This window comes from Otolemur garnettii, unplaced genomic scaffold (genome assembly GCF_000181295.1).
Source record: "Otolemur garnettii isolate 467f Iridium unplaced genomic scaffold, OtoGar3 scaffold00063, whole genome shotgun sequence".
NCBI lineage: Eukaryota > Metazoa > Chordata > Mammalia > Primates > Galagidae > Otolemur > Otolemur garnettii.
The window spans coordinates 3,426,858-3,443,765 of record NW_003852458.1 but is presented as its reverse complement, the minus strand read 5'-3'; the positions used below and the strand labels follow the sequence as shown (position 1 = coordinate 3,443,765).

Sequence of the window (16,908 nt, the reverse complement as noted above, 5' to 3'; positions counted from 1 at the left end):
GGATTTAAGAATCACCTGTAATCCTAGCACTCTGGGAGGCCAAGACGGGTGGATTGCTTGAGCTCAGGAGTTCAAGACCAGGTGGAGCAACAGCGAAACCCCGTTTCTAAACATAGCTGGGTGTTGTGGCAGAGGCCTATAGTCCCAGCTACTCAGGAGGTTGAGGCAAGAGGATGAGTTGAACCCAAGAGTTTGAGGCTGCTGTGAGCTATGACACCACAGCAATTTACTGAGGGTGACAAAGTCAGACTCTGTCTCAAAAGAAAAAAAAAGAACCAAATCTAGAATCACACAAAGCAGGTAAATAGCTTTTGGTGCCTAAAAGCTCAGGCTCTGATTAAATGCTTTCTGCATGGCCTTACAGGATGGTGGGAATGGTGGCTGATGATGGTGACATGGAGAAGGAGGGAAAGAGGAAGAAGAGGAGGGCAGAGAGGAAAGCAGAGAAAACACAGCAGTTCTTGAAGGTTTTCAATGGTTTTGAATTTTCTTTCATCAGGTGCAGACAGGATTTGGAAGGCTGGGTTCTCATTTCTGGGGCTTCCAGACCCATGATGTCCTGCCTGACATTGTCACCATGGCTAAAGGGATCGGGAATGGCTTTCCCATGGCAGCAGTCGTAACCACTCCAGGTAGGACTAATGGGCAGTTAGGGTTTGTTTCTGGGCCTCCTGCATTGGCAGTGGCACAAAACCCATGCAGTAGAGCTTGTATGAGTTGGAGACAGTGATGGGAACTACACAGTTGTTCCCCAAGCTAATGAAAGAGAGAAACACTCTGTCAGCCAGCTTGTGGGACAGACTGAAGAAAGCCAGTCCTTTCTGATCTTGCTATGGGGCAGACTAATCCTCTCATCCCGGCAGTGAAATGCAGAGTCCCACTGTCCTGATGAGATATATGCAAACAGGTCACAAAACTAACCCTAAATCTTCCAAAGGAATCATATGCTTGAAAAAGACTTGCTTGGGCCTGCCGCACCAATAAGCTATGAATTCAAGGCCCACAATGAAAGACTTCTCATCAACAAAATAGTCAAATACAGTAAAATCTCACCAATCCAGAACATTCTATGAAATGAACACTAGAATTAACTATATTTTCCATTTTAGTGAGGTTTGACAGAAAGTAATGTTTTATGAGCCATCTTTTTTTTTTTAAAACCCTAAAATTATTTTGTTTTTTCCTCCAATATTAAGCATACCACAGAGGTCTGATTAAGTACCCCATAGACAGGTGCAAAAGGAATAAAGGTACTAAAGTGGTGAAGAGTAAACTATAATAAACTGGCCATATGCTGACCCCAGGACAATCCAGGACTTACATACCCTGAGATTGTTTTCTTGACATTTCCTTTTTAGTCAGGAGGGAATAGAACTCAGGAAAAAAAAGCTTAGCTGAGTGAAGATTCCACATAAACCTTCATAAATCAAATTTTAAGGTATTTTCCAAATTCATACAACACATTAAATTTTTTTTTACTCAGTTTTTTGAGCAAAAATCCCACAGGAAACACATTAAAGATTTTGTTATGAAACTTCTCATCAGGTAAATAAGCTATTTTTCCTTACGCATGGTACCAGTCATCTCAGTATGACAAAACAAGATAGCACAGACTGGGGGCCCTAAACAACAGATATTCATTTTCTCACAGTTCTGGAGACTGGAAATCTGAGATTAAGGAGCCAGTAGAGTTGGTTCCTGGTGAAACGTCTCTTGCTGGCTTGTAGATGGCCACCTTCTTGCTGTGGCCTTTCCTTTGTGTGCAAAAGGAGAAGAAGGGAAGAGAAGGAGAAGGGAGATGGAGGGGGAGGAAGGGAGGGCTGTGACATCACTTCCTCTTCTTATAAGGACACCAGGCATGTTGGATTAGGGCCCCACCCTTATGCCCTCATTTAACCTTAATTACCTCCTTAAAAGGCAACATCTCCAAACACAGTCACATTCAGGGTTAGGATTTCAACAATTTTGAGGAGACAGTTCAGTCCATAACATCCACTGTTAGGAGTGAAGAATTAATTGGATATGATGTCATTTACAACTTGTGAGTGACTGTGATCCAAATGGTGTGAGGAGAGATTCTGGACAGGAATGTGTCACTCTTCACCCACCTGGATTTTTCTCCTCCTAGAGATTGCCAAGTCTTTGGCTAACTGCCTGCTTCACTTCACCACCTTTGGAGGGAGCCCCATGGCCTGTGCCATTGGATCTGCAGTGCTTGAGGTTCGTTCCAGCAGCCTGATTAACATCACTCATTTCCCAATATGACTATTCCAGAACCACACCCAAATTAGCAGAACACTATCACATTGCTTCATTAAAGTAGAAAAATGATTAGCAATGCATCAATTTAACTTAGGTCTCTAGTTATTATTCTGACTTCCCTCTTTTGTAAGATCTACCCTGAGTACCTGAAGTATTAGATAAACAATAACATATAATAAACGTCACATTATATGGGAAAATCAAGAATTCCCCTAGCCAGATGGTAGCACTGGCTTTGTTATCTGGATAGTTTTTATGGGTATTTACTAATTACTATCTTTGTCTTTGGTTTAATTTTGGCCCCATCATGGATATTTTTTCTTCCTTCTTTATGTTGTACTGTTAGAAATTGAATGACTAAGAAGAGACTGAGTTCTATGTGCTTACAACAAGGTAATTCTGCTATATGAGCAAATGTTCAACCCAACTCCATTGATTTAGCCTGAGGTCTCATCTGCTGAAAAGATTTTTTTTTTTTTACATGTTCTTGCTAATGTGAGTAACAGCACCTGCTTAGATAAGTCTAACATATTTCTCAAAGAATGTCCCGGGCATTAATAGCTGTGTTTGGTTGTGTCAAGGAAAACTTGGTGGCAGGGGGCCCAGTTTAGCAGGAGTCATTCTGGGGTGTCTTCTTTTATACTTGCTAATATGTGAACCATGAACATGATTTATCTAGTCAAAAAAAAGAGTATTTTTAAATAAAGATAAATACATAAAAGCTGCCCTTGCTAATTAGTGATCTCCAAATGTGAGCAAACTAGGAGATAAGAAAGTGTGGGTGGGAATGTGTCATTTATTTCATTTTCTAGATATTGCCAACTTTTTCTTTAAAGTACTGTGTCACCTCGACCAATTTAGAAAGTAGAGAAGATTTAGGTGAATAAATAGGTCTTAAACACATCAAAGTATGCCTGGGTTCATGCTATTATTATCAGCTAAGTATAAATATAGTGTATTTCTTGTGTCTTGTCAAGATCCTGTGGCTCAAAGAAGTAGGGCGTTGGCCCCATATACGGGAGGTGGTGGGTTCAACTTGGCCCCAGCCCAAAACTACAAAAAAATAAAAGAAAGAAAGAAAAAGAATCACACATGTCTGTTGTGTAACAAACTTAGACGAAAATCCTTTTGTCTTTAGATTTGGGGGCTCTGGGCTCAGCTAAAGAGGCCAGGGCCTCAAATTGGGGTGCTTGGATTATAACAGCCTGTGTCTTGGCCTAGGGCTACTGGAAAAAGGTCACCATCCTTTAACAGGGAATGCACCTGTGATATTTCATTCCTCAGAGTATTCATCTTATTCACCACTGCATCCCAGTTCTCAGCAAAACCTGGCAATAATGGCCTCAGTAGTATGAGATCTATGTTGCCAGCCACAGGGAGACACACTTTTTATTCTTTCCTAAATTCTTCCCCACCCTGACAATGAGGAAGTTGGGGGGCTGGAAATCTACTGGGACCTTTCTTCCCCTTATAATGAATCTTTTTGTAGTCCATGGTGTGGTACACTAGACTTTATTCTGGGTTTCATTTGGTTAAGTCACTATAAATAAGGTCATGTACAATTACCTCCCTGTGCTTGTCAGTCGTCTGAGAACTTTTGCTATGTGAGGTCATGTGCAACTTTCTATCAACAGGTGATCAAAGAAGAAAATCTACAGAAAAACAGTCAAGAAGTTGGCACCTACATGTTACTGAAGTTTGCTAAACTGCGAGATGAGTTTGAAATTGTGGGAGACATCCGAGGCAAAGGCCTCATGATAGGAATAGAAATGGTGCAGGACAAGGTAAGTTCTGATCAGCTGCTGTCTCTGCAGCGTGGATGAAAATAGGAAGCAGCAGCTGAAATCTCACTGTATTCATTCTCAGGGAGGGAGCGCACACAGCCACCAAGATTCCGCAAAGCCCTTTTAGAGATGAGTAGAGTGTTTGGGTATGACCAAAATGCTGGCAGATTGTCAAGAATTCTAAAAGGGTGAGGGAGAGCATTTGAAAAGGGGAACTGACATATTCTTACCAGACAGGCAAACAACTTAGACAATGATGATATACTTAGAAATATGGGGAAGGGAGAAAAATTATTGGGGACAGATGAGTGGAAGTAAGGAAGAATGGCCAGGAGACAATTGTGGTGACAATTTGGAGTGAGGACGTTGAAGATAACTTACATTTTATATTTGTTTGCATGCTTGCTTGCGAGTGGATTTCAATCTCCCAAGTAACCAGGGAGGAATATGGCCCACTGAGACCTCAAACTTTCACCATGGTGACCACTGAACTTAGCATTTTCTCCAAACTCGGGGTTCCTCCCAAGGTCGTGGTTTCTGTTTCTCACCCTTCACCATTCTCTCAGATGTCCAGAACCACACAGTAATCTACGACTCCTCCTCTTCTCCTATGTCTAATGGCTAGTCTTATTGATCCCTTCTCTGCCATGTCTACAAATCCTTCCCTTTGTTTCTGCGGCTGCTTAGTCCATTTAGGCTGCTACAACAAAGCTCTAGACTGGGCATTGTACAAACCATGGAAATGTATTTCTCACAGTTCTGGAGGCTGGGCAGTGCAAGACCATGGGCAGATTGGTCTGGTGAGGGCCCACTTCCTGGTCCCTAGATCATGCCTTCTTGCTGTATCCTCACAAGGAGAAAGGGGCAAGGGAGTTCTTGGAACATTTTATAAGGGCCCCAATCTCACTCATGTGGTCCCCACTTTCATGACCTAATCACTTCCCGTAGGCCCGCCTCCATTTCTATCATGTTAAGCGTTAGGTTTCAACAGTTGAATTTTGGAGCTAGGGGAACACATACATTCTGTGGCATTCACCCTGTTGTTGACTCAGTTTTTATGTGTTAATATCTTATTTTCCCAAATAAATTGAATAACTTTAAGGCTAGGAAACATAAATGTAGTAAATGTTTCATGTTTGTTGATTGATTTCGGGTACCTGCACATTCATGTAATTATAACAGTCCAGAACTTTGCTATAATGCTCTTCAGCATAGCCTGAGATAAATACTCCCACACTCTGTTGGTTAGAAACTGTAGACCTTTGGACAGAAATTTGTCTGAATTTACCAAAAGTTTAAAAGTCTATACATTTTGAACTGGCTATTCCATTTTAGAATGTGTCCTAAAGTAATATTCATAAAAGTGAGTGAAGATACATAATATGTGCATTTAATAGGCGTGTTTGTAGCATTGTTTATAATCATGAGAAATTGGAAACAACCTAAATGCCTAACAGTTCGAGACTGAACAAATTACCACAATAAAATACTAGATAGCCTTAAGAAGAGTAAGTCCAAATACCGTGCTTCCCCGAAAATAAGACCTACCCCCAAAATAAGCCCTAGCAGGATTTCTATGCATTTGTTAAATATAAGCCCCACCCTGATAATAAGACCTAGTGATGGGCATGGCTATGCATCATATCTGCATAGCCATACCATGCATTTGGGTGCAGAGCGGTAAGAAAGACTGGAATACCTTTTATCTGCCATAGCTCCTTTCTCTGAGCCGTTGGCACTTGCGCGGGTGGTAACCATGGACACAGGCATCCTATTGCGCACGTGTGAAGGGCTAGGGGAAAGGAGTTCACACATCACTAGCGCCAGCCCCACCAACAAGGTCAGCTTCCCCAGTCAGGTTCCAGAAGAAGATGACTTAATTGTATTTGAATAAATGTAAATTGTATTATACTTAATAAAAATAAGACATCCCCTGAAAATAAGCCCTACTGTATCTTCTTGAGAAAAAATAAATATAAGACAGTGTCTGATTTTCAGGGAAACATGGTATATTGACATGGAATGATGTCCAAAATATTATTAAAAGAAATTGTAGAACATTACAAAAATGACTGTTTTTAAACCATGCATATAGATGTATTTGCATGTATAGAAAAAGTGTCTGGTTCATATCAAATTGTCTGTAGAAGGTGTCCCCAGGAGGAGGATGGGGGGAGGGACATTTTCTGTTTTTACTTTATGTACTTCTGTGTCATCTGAATATTTTTTTCTGATAATATTATTATCAGAACTATTATTTGAACTATTGTTGTAACTTTTAAAAGGCAAAAACCCAAAAAGACAAACACAAACTACGTTATACACCCAACTAAAAGTCTAATTACCAACATGCCCACTTGCTCATCAAGCACTCGGGACACAGGGCTGGGCGCAGGTCTTTGCAGGCTGTCCTATGGCTTTGACTCATTAGAGTATCTGACTCTGCTTTCCCTGGGGAATTAATACATAATGTTCCATTAGTCAACAGCAGTCAAGGCCAGGTGGGGATAAACTAGGCAAGAGAGCAAGAAGGGTGCTGGCCCAGGCCAAAGTTGGTGTGAGGACAAACAAACTCCACCTGTCCAGAACTATCTTGTTGGGGAAGTCCTCCACCAACCCAACTTCCCCCCAGGAAACCTTTCCAGGAACCCTGGCCATTTCGGACCTCTGTTCCCTCAAATCATATTTAACTTCTCTCCAGTGCTCAGAGTTCAGTCCTAAATTATATTCCTCTCTGATAGATGAGAACCCTGGGGCAAGGAGGTGTGTGTGATGGCATTTGGGGGCCAGTGAGAAGAACCTAGTCTTTCCCCTCTTCCAGGTCCTCTGCGATCCAGTATTCCGAAAGTCAAAACGTGATTGCCTTATCGTAAAGCTTTAAGACAGGCAATAGTGCACACATCCCTGAAAGGTCCAATCTTACTCTGTTCTCAGATGCTGACACTTTACAGGAAATGAAGGATTTGGGCAAAGAGTTGGGTTAGGAGTAGGTGGGGAGAAGGAAATGGGTAGCAAAGTCCGGAGGGAGGTGAGTAAAAAGCCATGAGGGCAATAATGCCACTGGGCACACTGCAGGGAAGTCCTCTGTGCAACTTCCAAACCATTTCCTGGACTTGTAATCAGCTCTTTTCATGGGAAGAACAAAGTCAGGTTAAGGAGAATTTCCACATAAACAAAATAGACTCTAGATTCATCTATTAAGGAACCAAACTTCCAAGGCACCCATAAGCAAAGCCGCATGAAACTTCATTTTGTCTTTGGGGACTGATTTGGATGAATTGGGATAAAAACAAATATTTTTAATAACACCTTTCAAAAATCTAGCCCAGTAATTAACAGTTTTATGTAAGCTGGCAGAGAGAGGGAGAAGAGATAAAAGAAGGGCATTCATTACTTGAGTTTTTGTTTTTTCTTTTTCCTCTTAGAAATAATGCCTTTAGTCATCCAAATACCAAATAGAAAACATTTTTAAAATGTATTTACAGGTGAGCCGCCAGCCCCTTCCTTGTGAAGAAGTAAATCAAATACATGAGGACTGCAAACACATGGGGCTCCTAGTTGGCAGAGGTGGTATCTTTTCTCAGGTAAGAGGAAGGCTGATCTTTACGCATCTCTTTAGGTAGGCGTTTACCAGACGTCCCAGAGCTGGTGGCTTTTCCTGGCGACTGTGCTAGAGGGCGCAGCCGCACATCCTCCAGGGATGATGCCCAGGCATGTTCAAAAGAAAAAGGGCAGTGGAGCCCTCTGGCCACTGGGGGCCGCTGTGGTAAATGGTTTGTTTATCGCGACTCCGGGGAAAAGCTTGGAAGCACAAACAAGAGGTAGGGCCAAAGGACAGAGTCACAGCGGTCGTGCAATAAATAACCTGCCTCGTGCATTAGCTCTAATCCCTGATAAAGAGCGGTAATCCTAACCTCTCTTAGCTCAGCCCCGGGCTCTGACTTTGGGACCTTGCTTAACAGTGGTCCCTACGGCAGGGAGCAACCTAATAGCGCTCGCAGGCCCAAGTGACGCCAGCCAGAAAGGCGGGGGGCCACCCTGGGCATGGTCCCAAGTGCAGAACTCAAAATCAGCAGCTGCCAGCGTCCTTCGCTCTCAGGCAGGGAGGTGCAGCCTGAAATCCCTGCACGCTCCTGGAAAAGCCACTCCCACCAGCATAGCCGGGACCTGGGTCTCGCTGTGCACTGCGGGCGGGCGGGATGCTCCTTCTGCGAGTAGAGCCCTCTGCTCCCAGGTCCGGGGCAGAGATTTGAAGTGAAAGTAACTTCTGCTCCTTCCTAATTTATTCTAGTCCTTAATCATCTTTCTTTCCCGTTTTAAACATTCCTCATGCCTCCCGACTTCCCAGCCCCATTCCTGTGTCTCACAATTTCACTGAGCACCTCATACTTCTCGGACAAAATTGAAGCTACCAGGCCAGATCTGTATACAAACTCACCTGTCTTCACACCTGTTACCTCCCATGTAAGTCCCTGCAGGCTGCTCTAACAAAATACTATGAGCTGGGTGGCGTATATGCAACAGAAGTTTATTTCTCACAGCTCTGAAAGTTGGGAAGTCCAAGATCAAGGCACCAGCTGAGTCAGTGTCTGGTGAGGGCTCACTTCCTAGACAGCCATCTTCCTGCTGTGACATCACATGGCAGAAGGGACAAGAGACCTCACTAATCTCCTCATGATCTAATCACCTACCAAAGGCCCCGTTTTACCTTACCATGACCATGGGGGTTAGAATTTCAACATATGGATTTTGGGAGGACACAAACATTCAGGCCATAGCACTTGCTTTCCTGCAGGTCCCCAGAATGAGGCCTACCTTCCATTCAATCCAGATCTCCCACCTGTGCCCTTGTCCCTCCACCTTCATCCAAGGAGACACCCCCATGCTTTCTTGCACCTTCAACATTTCCTCAACTTCCCCTTAGCCTTAAACAAACAAACTTAAAGTTCTCCCAGCCTGCCCCAAACGAACCAAACAAAACCAGAATGAGCACTTTTGTCAGGACCTGGCAATCAATATTTTTCTGGGCAAATCAGACAGCATAAGTTAATGATTAGGAATCCTGGGCCAGATATAGTGACTCATGTCTGTAATCCTAGCACTTTGGGAGGGCAAGGTGGGAGGATCACATGAGACCAGGAGTTTGAGACCAACCCTGAGCAACACAGAGTGACCTGCATCTCTACAAAAAATAGAAAAATCAGCCAGGTGTGGTAGTATACATCTGTAGTCCCAGATACTCAGGAGACTAAAGCAGGAGGATAGTTTGAGCCCTGGAGTTTGAGGCTGCAATGAGCTGTGGTCTTGCCACTGCACTCTAGCCTGAGAGATCCTGTCTCAAAGAAAGAAAAGAAAAGAGAATCTTAAAGCATGCATACAACTTATAAAGACTTACAAATATTACAAATAATTGTTTACTTGCCTAGCTATTCCTTTGTTACTTGGCAAAGATTGATTATGTGCTAAGCAGTGAGTGGGAACTGAAACTATAATGATAAATAAGATCTGGTCCCTCCCTTTATGGAGGTTGTGGAACAAAAAGACACATAACATCAGGTTACAATCCAGTGGAGTAAGCTCATCTAGAAATATAAAAAAGGGCATTCATTATAGGAGGAGAGAGCTAGAAAGAGGAAGGAGAAGACGACCAGAAGGGCTGGTCTAGGGGTCCCTACCATGAGAAGAACAGTGATGGAAGGGGACATGGAAATATGGTGAAGTGCAGAGAGCTGAGGACGTGAGCCATGCACAGCGGCACAGCTGCCCAAAGGCTGTGGCCGTGACTGGGGAGAAGAACAGTCCTCCCTACTTGTCAGGCACCGTTTCCAACACTTTGCATGTGTTGACTCATGCAGTGCTCTCAATAAGTCTATGAACTAAATACTACTATTATCCTTATTTTATAGTAATGAGAGAAACAGAGGCACTGAGAGGTTACAGAACCTCTAGCAGAACCAGAATCCAAACTCAGACAGTATGATTTCTGAATCTGTCCTCGAGGAGGGTAAATCCAAGGGGACAAGACTGGAGACAGGGAGCCTGGGTGAAGGCTGAGATGCTGTATGAAGTTGAGCAGTGGCAGTAAGAATAAAAGAGACCTTATGAGGACAATCCTGGAAGTAAATTCCACAAAACTTGCACATGAAGAATAACAGGGCATCAAAGATGAAACTCTCATGTCTACTTGGCTTAGGGAGGGCAAAAATGAGTTCAGCTTTGTTCGAGCATCCCATTTGGGGAATTTATGAACATCAGTTTATCTACAGATGCTCCTTGACTTACGGGGTTACATCCTGATAAACCCATCCTAAGTTGACAATATCCTAAGTCAAAAATGCACTTAATACACCCAATCTACCAAACATTAGAGCTTCCCTAGCGTGTCTTAAACATGCTCAGAACACAGACGTTAGATGACAATTCAAAAAACCTTTTAACAAAAGTACTATTTTTATAATAAAGTGTTAAATATCTCATGTCATTTACTGAATTTTGTACAAAAGTGAAAAACAGAATAGTTGCATTGCTATTCAACACATAGTTTCTACTGAATGTGTATCACTTTCCCACATCATAAAGTCAAAAAAATCTTAAGCCAAGAACTATCTGCATGAGTCTGTAGCTCAAAGGACAGGATTAAGGTGAACATGACAATGTGGGGTGCATCAGCAGATAAGTGGTGAGATGAGAAGATCTCCTGGGACTCTCCCATCTGGATGAGAATCTAGAGATGAGGTGAGGATAGAAACTGGCATAACACCTACACCCACAGGGCAGGAGGAGGAAATGGTGCCCCGGTGGAGACAGGGCAGACAGGTATCAGTGGAATAAGAAGAGTGTGGAGTCATGGAAGCAAGAGAGTGGAGACATTCAGAAGAGGAAAGGTCTAAGTTGTTGTCAAGTGCAGAAGAGAAGGCCAGGAAGGATGGGGGCTGAAAGATGCCCAGTGGATTCCACCCTTCGCAGGTAACTTGTCTAAAGTGGTGTTAGGAGCTGGCACAGGCAGAAACCCGACTACCATGGGTTGAGATGTGAATAGGGGGAGGTTGGAGTGAGAAATAAGCTAATGAGCATCCGTCTTTAATAAGTGTGGCTACAAACAGGAGGGTGAGCAGCATTTGTGTGGTAGCTCGAGGGACCCAGGGGATCCACACAGATTTGTATTTGATGTGGCTTGGCTTGGGGTTATGAGAGCCACAAGCCTGCCTGTCTAAAGGCTGAGGGGAAGTTGAAGAGAAGCTAATGACCCAAAAGAACATCGGAGTATCCAGGGTCATTGTCACTGGTGGACAGTTAGGAGTTAAGCAGTAAAGACATCTCATTTTCCAAGGCTTCAGGAAAGGATATAAAAATGGATGTGAGAGCAAACAAGTTTATAGAAAGATTTTGCCTGACACCTTCAATTTTGTCTGAGATGGATGAGCCATGGTTTTCTATCAAATAAAGTGAGAGGCGTAGGAGTTGAGCAAGGAAATTGAGAAGAATGATAAAGGCTTAGAAAGACAAAGGAAGCTGACAGAGGACAGGAAAACTGGGGGGACCGACAGAAGTTGGAGACCCTGAATATCTAGTCGTGTCAGCCAGCCCAGCTGTGTAATTTTCTCTAATGCTTCTCAGCCATCTAGATTGGAACAAAGCTGATCAATAACAGCACTGGTCGGCTCTGGGTCTTGCACTGGGGGCAGCAGCAGAAGGGTGGAAATGCAACTTAAATGAGGGGGCAGGTAAGAGAATAGTTCCGTCAACTATGTGTTTCATGTTGGGTAGAAAAAGGAGAAAGAGACCTGATTGAACAATAGACCTGGAGACAATGGAGGAACGAGGAGAGGGAAGTTTTCATGAAGAAGATATAGTGGGAATCAGAAATTGGGTTATTCTTGGTAAAGAGGAATGCCTTGGTCTGTTTGGAGGGCTAGAAAGGAATGCCTGAGGCTGGGTAGTTTATAAAGAAAAGAGGTTTACTTGACTCACGATTCTACAGCCTGTACAGAAAACATGGCGCTGTTTTCTGCTTCTGGTGAGGGCTGCAGCTGTGCTCACTCGTGGCAGAAGGAAATGGGGAGCTGGCATGTGCAGAGATTGCATGGCAAGAGAGCAAAGCAAGAAATAAGGGTGTGGCTTGTGCCAGGTTCTTATTAATACCCAGCTCTGTGGAGCTAATAGAGTGAGAACTCATGTGTTGCCACAAGCACTGCACTGACCATTCCCAAGGGAGCTGCGCCCACAAACCAAATGCCTCCAATTAGGCCCCACCTCCAACACTGGGGGTCAACTTTCGACATGAGGTTTGGATAGTCAGATATCCAAACGAGAGCAAGGAGGCTCTGGGTATTCACAGATGAGCGTGGCAATCAGGAAAGTGAGAAGCGAGTTTGTTGGGTTGTACACACAGACATCAAGGTCACCCTGGGTGATGGCAGAAATAGTACCAAGGGCTTGTGACCACAGTGAAAATGGTAGAAAAAACAGGAGGTAAACAGATGACAGGAAGGAAAGGCGCAGAGCTCGATGGTACAAGGACTTGTCCGGAAACTAAACGATGCCTGGCCTGGATACAGCACTGGGCCATTAAAGGAATCTAAGAAACGTCATTCAGCAAGGTAGGGGACTCAGTGTAATGCATTTCCTCCAAGTCGTAGTTGATTCCCTCGTGATTCATTGCTCTCTGTTCCTTTGTCTCCTCAGACATTTCGCGTTGCTCCCCCAATGTGTATCACTAAACCAGAAGTTGATTTTGCAGTGGAAGTCTTTCGTTCTGCCTTAATCCAGCACATGGAGAGAAGAGCGAAGTAAAATGTTTCGAAATAAAAAAGCTCAAGCCTCAAGAACTTGCTGCTTATGTTCAAGAGTGAGTTCGAGGAATGTCAGTACCACTGGTATTTGGAGAAAACCTAAACCTAGCTCTCCGTAGTAATTCTGGAAGAAATGGTTGACTACCTACTAAACATATATGTTAACCGAGCCTCTACTATCTGAAGAACTTCATCCTTCAGGGACAAGATCTCTATCCCCAGCTCAGGAGCTAAATCCTAACTAGTTTAGATTAGTTATGGAAATTCGATTCTTGTTTGCAAGGATTGGTTGGGGTATGAGCATGTGACATGTTTTTGTCTAGTAAATACTAAAGGAACATGTTTTGGTTGAAGTGTCTTCAGAGAAAGGTTTCTTCACCCTTTACTCTTCAAGAAGACGTCTCTTCTTGCACTGAAAATATATGTCATGATGACCTTCCTGGAACCATGTCAGCCAACTTGGCGCCAGGAGGACAAAGCCTATTTGCTGTGGTTGGAGGATGGATGGAAGCTAAGGGCTAAGTGAAGTCAGTGAACCACTGTCTCAAGCAACCCTGGAGCTACTACCTCAGGGGTCTTATTACATGAGATGATAAATTCACTGTATTGCATAAGCCTTTTTGGATTTTCATTATTGCAGCCAAAAAGCATCCTGAGAAATGATGTAGAAAAGATGCCAAAGAGACAACTGTCCCTGTCTCCTTTAGTTCCCTCAAAACGAAAGAAGCCTTCTTCAGAGCCTTCTTTTCTTCTTCATTTCTACGCCATCACCCCATCCTGATCTAAACCCTCATTACTCCTATCACAATAGTCTTCAAGACTGGAATTTCCCAAACTTTAATCATTAGAAAACACATTCACAGATATTTCCCCATAGGAGTGTACCACTTGTCTTAGAAGTGAAAATATTTTTCCTTAATTTGACTTTTTTCCTTAGATGCCTTTAAGAGTAAACTTTCTGAAATTGCATAAATGAGAAATCAGCACATTGCAAGTAGTGGGTACCGTAGAAAGTTACTAGAAAAACGGTGAGGCAAGGTGATCCAGTGCTGGGGAGATACAGGCTTGTGTGCAAATGCTCTCAGCGTGAGGCCTGTTCTTCCTTTGTTCTAAAAGGCGACTAGAGTATTTGATGGGTGTTACAAACACAGGCAAAGGAGGACTTTCTCCTAAACACAAATAAAGTAGGGTCAGGAGAACTGAAAGGAAAAAAGCTTTTTGGGCATGCCACGCATGCTTCGTTAGGGTAACTTGTTTCTTCACTGGGTCAGAAAATTTGGTATGCTTAAAGCAAAGGCACGTGTGCCGGGAGGATGCAAGGTGGCCTCCATCTGAGCACTAGAGCCTGTGGCTGGGTGTGTATTTAAATCTGTGTCCCAGTTTGAAGCCATGTCCTAATTGTCTACCCCCCTGAGGTGTCTGTTGCACTAACACATCCTACACCTCGCTGCCAGATTTGTTTCCATCAGGCATTGGCTTTAACACAGCATTCCCTAGCGCCGACTCCTCCAGGTAGCTCCCCACTGTACCCTGGCCACGGTCAAAGCCTTTAACAATGAGCTCAGTGCCCATCCAAATAGAGCAAACACTTCATAAATGTTCTCTTTGGGCACAGTGGAAACACCATCAGATCAAAAGTCAAATCACCTTATCCCTCAACTCAGTTCTTCCTCTTATTTGCTGTAAATGAACTTGGGCCAGACTTTTCACTTTTTTGTGATCTCACTTTATGCCCAGAAGTATCAATACTTCCCCTTCCTAGATTCTAAAGTTGTCTGGGAAATCATGTGAGCCAATGGATGTAAAGTGCTTTGCAATCTAATAACCTAAACAAATAAAAGTTGTTCCCCTTTAAGTTACATTCCTCTTCTTTCCTTCACTACAAAACCTTTCCCAAGAGCAGTTTTTGAGCTCTGCTTATATCTCTGTGCCTCCCATCCAAGCCCAACCACTGGCATCTCATTCTTGTCACTCCTTCTTTGGAAACTGCCTTCTCAAAAGGCCTCTGGTGACTTCCCTATTCTGTCCCAGGCTGTCTCTTCCACCATCTACTCTCTCACTGTACTTTATCTGAATCTTACCTGTCTTGACTAAGCTGATGACTTCCAAATATTCATGTTTAGCCCCAACCTTTCTTCAAAACTCCAAACCTCAAATCCTAGCTCTGTGAACACTTTCATTTGGATGTCACAAGAATACCTCAAATTCCACATATTTAACACACAAACCCGCTAAATATCTGTCCTCTAATGAATCCCTTCTACGGGAACGGCACTTTTCATCTCAGGTTCACACACTACTAGGCATTTCAGCAACAAAATTCCAAAGGGTAGGCAGGTCCTAGGTCTCACATCTTGACTAGGAAGGCTGCTGCATGGCTCTACCCAAATTGTGGTCAGGATAAACCACAACTCTTTCTTGAAGAATATTTGGGAATTGAAAGTGAGCAAGCCATCAGGGACACAAGAGCATGAAAAGCAAAACTGGCGGCCTTTGGATGTGCATGGCTGTCCATCCCTCTCACTGGCTCATGAGCGCGAGGGATTTCTCCTCTCCCCATTTGGAGTCGTAGGCAGGGGTTTATCACCCCCATTTCTCTCCCTTCCATTTTCTGCTCTGCCCACAGGAGGTGGGATGGGAGCCAGCTTACATAAGGCAGGAGCCCACATTCTTGCCAAGCTCTTTTTTATTTCCCTTCTTGTTAAAACTGTCTAAAGTGAAGATAATGAACACTCAAGTAAACTTTTTCCCCATAAGGAACATGTTGACAGTTAATCATGTGATTAGAATATAGCATTAAAATGTTGGCAACTGTTTAAAAACACTTGAAATGCCAATTCTCTCAGGAGGGAGTAATAAAAAAAAAAAAACCAACCATCACACCAAACTTTGGTTATACCATTAACAATAATTATTATTGTAACATAACACCTGTAAATTAGCAATACAGTAATAAGCTATTTTCCCTTTTGTATTGTAAAGCTCCACCTTGTATGTCAATGTAGCTTCTAACTTTCCCGTAATTCCAGCAAATCTCAAGAATTATCTCTAAACTATAGGAGGACTTAAAGTCTTCTTCCACCTTTAAGTCGCATTTAAATCTCACTTTCCCTGCAAAAAACAACAAAGGAATAACACACAGATGTCCTCAAACTACAGCCCACGGGCCACATGCAGCCTACCTAGGACATTTATTCCTCCCGCCGGGTGCTTTTGCCGCTGCTGCCTGTCCTGCTTAGCAGCCGACTCATTCTGGGGCCCACAGTCCAGCCCTCCAACAGTCTGAGGGACAGTGAACTGGCCCCCTGTTTAAAAAGTTTAAGGACCCCTGCTGGCAACTTTTGCCACTTCATCATTGGTATGGATACCAGTGCATCATCGTCACCACTTGGAAGGGATGTTGAAAGGCTGTTGGGCCCTGCATCAGTCTTGACCTTGGTTAACTAAAGTTGGGGGTTCACTTCCAGCTGAGACACAGTAAAAGTGACACAGTTTTGCCCCATTAGAAATACTAGTCATAGAATCAACACCCCAGAGTTAATAAAAACCAAAGGTCCACTGAATAAGTAAGAGTGAAGTCACAGAAACAAAAGCTTAGCTCTATCGATCCTTTTTGGTTCAGTGGAGACGACGCAGGTAAACCTGGATTGGATTGGTGGCAGAAGGAGGGAGCGTTTGATAGCTGTGAAGGCGGTACAAGAGCAATCCCCAGGGACGAACAGTCACAAAAGAAATTGCAAGAACAGGGTCCTGAGAGGCATTGCAGACAGCAACTAGTGAAAAGGGGGACTCTGAATTGTGGGTAACAGCTCCATGCCTTGGCAGGATGTACATACAGCTGTACAAAAGTATTTTCTTTTTTTATATGCTCATTCTATACATTTTTTGACTTTTTAAATTAATTTTTTTTTACTTTTTAAACTTTTCTGTTTAGAATTTTTAAACAGTAAATTTTTTTTAACTTTTTAAACTTTTCTGTTCAAAACTAAGACACGAACACACACACTAGCCTAGGTCCTGATCCTATCACCGTCTTCCATCTCTATCTCTCATCCCACTGGAAGGTCCCC

The 16,908-nt window shown here is 43.2% G+C and overlaps 1 protein-coding gene across 2 annotated transcripts in view; it reads left to right on the top strand.

Annotated features, from left to right (window-relative positions):
• AGXT2 (alanine--glyoxylate aminotransferase 2) overlaps window positions 1–14,693 on the top strand; it is a 38,088-nt gene extending 23,395 nt beyond the window's left edge. Inside the window, exons 10-14 of one of the 2 annotated variants that reach the window (XM_012807112.2) lie at window positions 500–632; window positions 2,129–2,220; window positions 3,897–4,046; window positions 7,532–7,630; window positions 12,732–14,693. In XM_012807112.2, the coding sequence (XP_012662566.1) occupies window positions 500–632; window positions 2,129–2,220; window positions 3,897–4,046; window positions 7,532–7,630; window positions 12,732–12,839 (582 nt within the window). In that variant the 3' untranslated portion in view covers window positions 12,840–14,693. The remainder of the gene's footprint in view (window positions 1–499; window positions 633–2,128; window positions 2,221–3,896; window positions 4,047–7,531; window positions 7,631–12,731) is intronic. The other variant, XM_003792935.3, reaches the window with a different exon arrangement.
• Window positions 14,694–16,908: the final 2,215 nt, after the last annotated feature.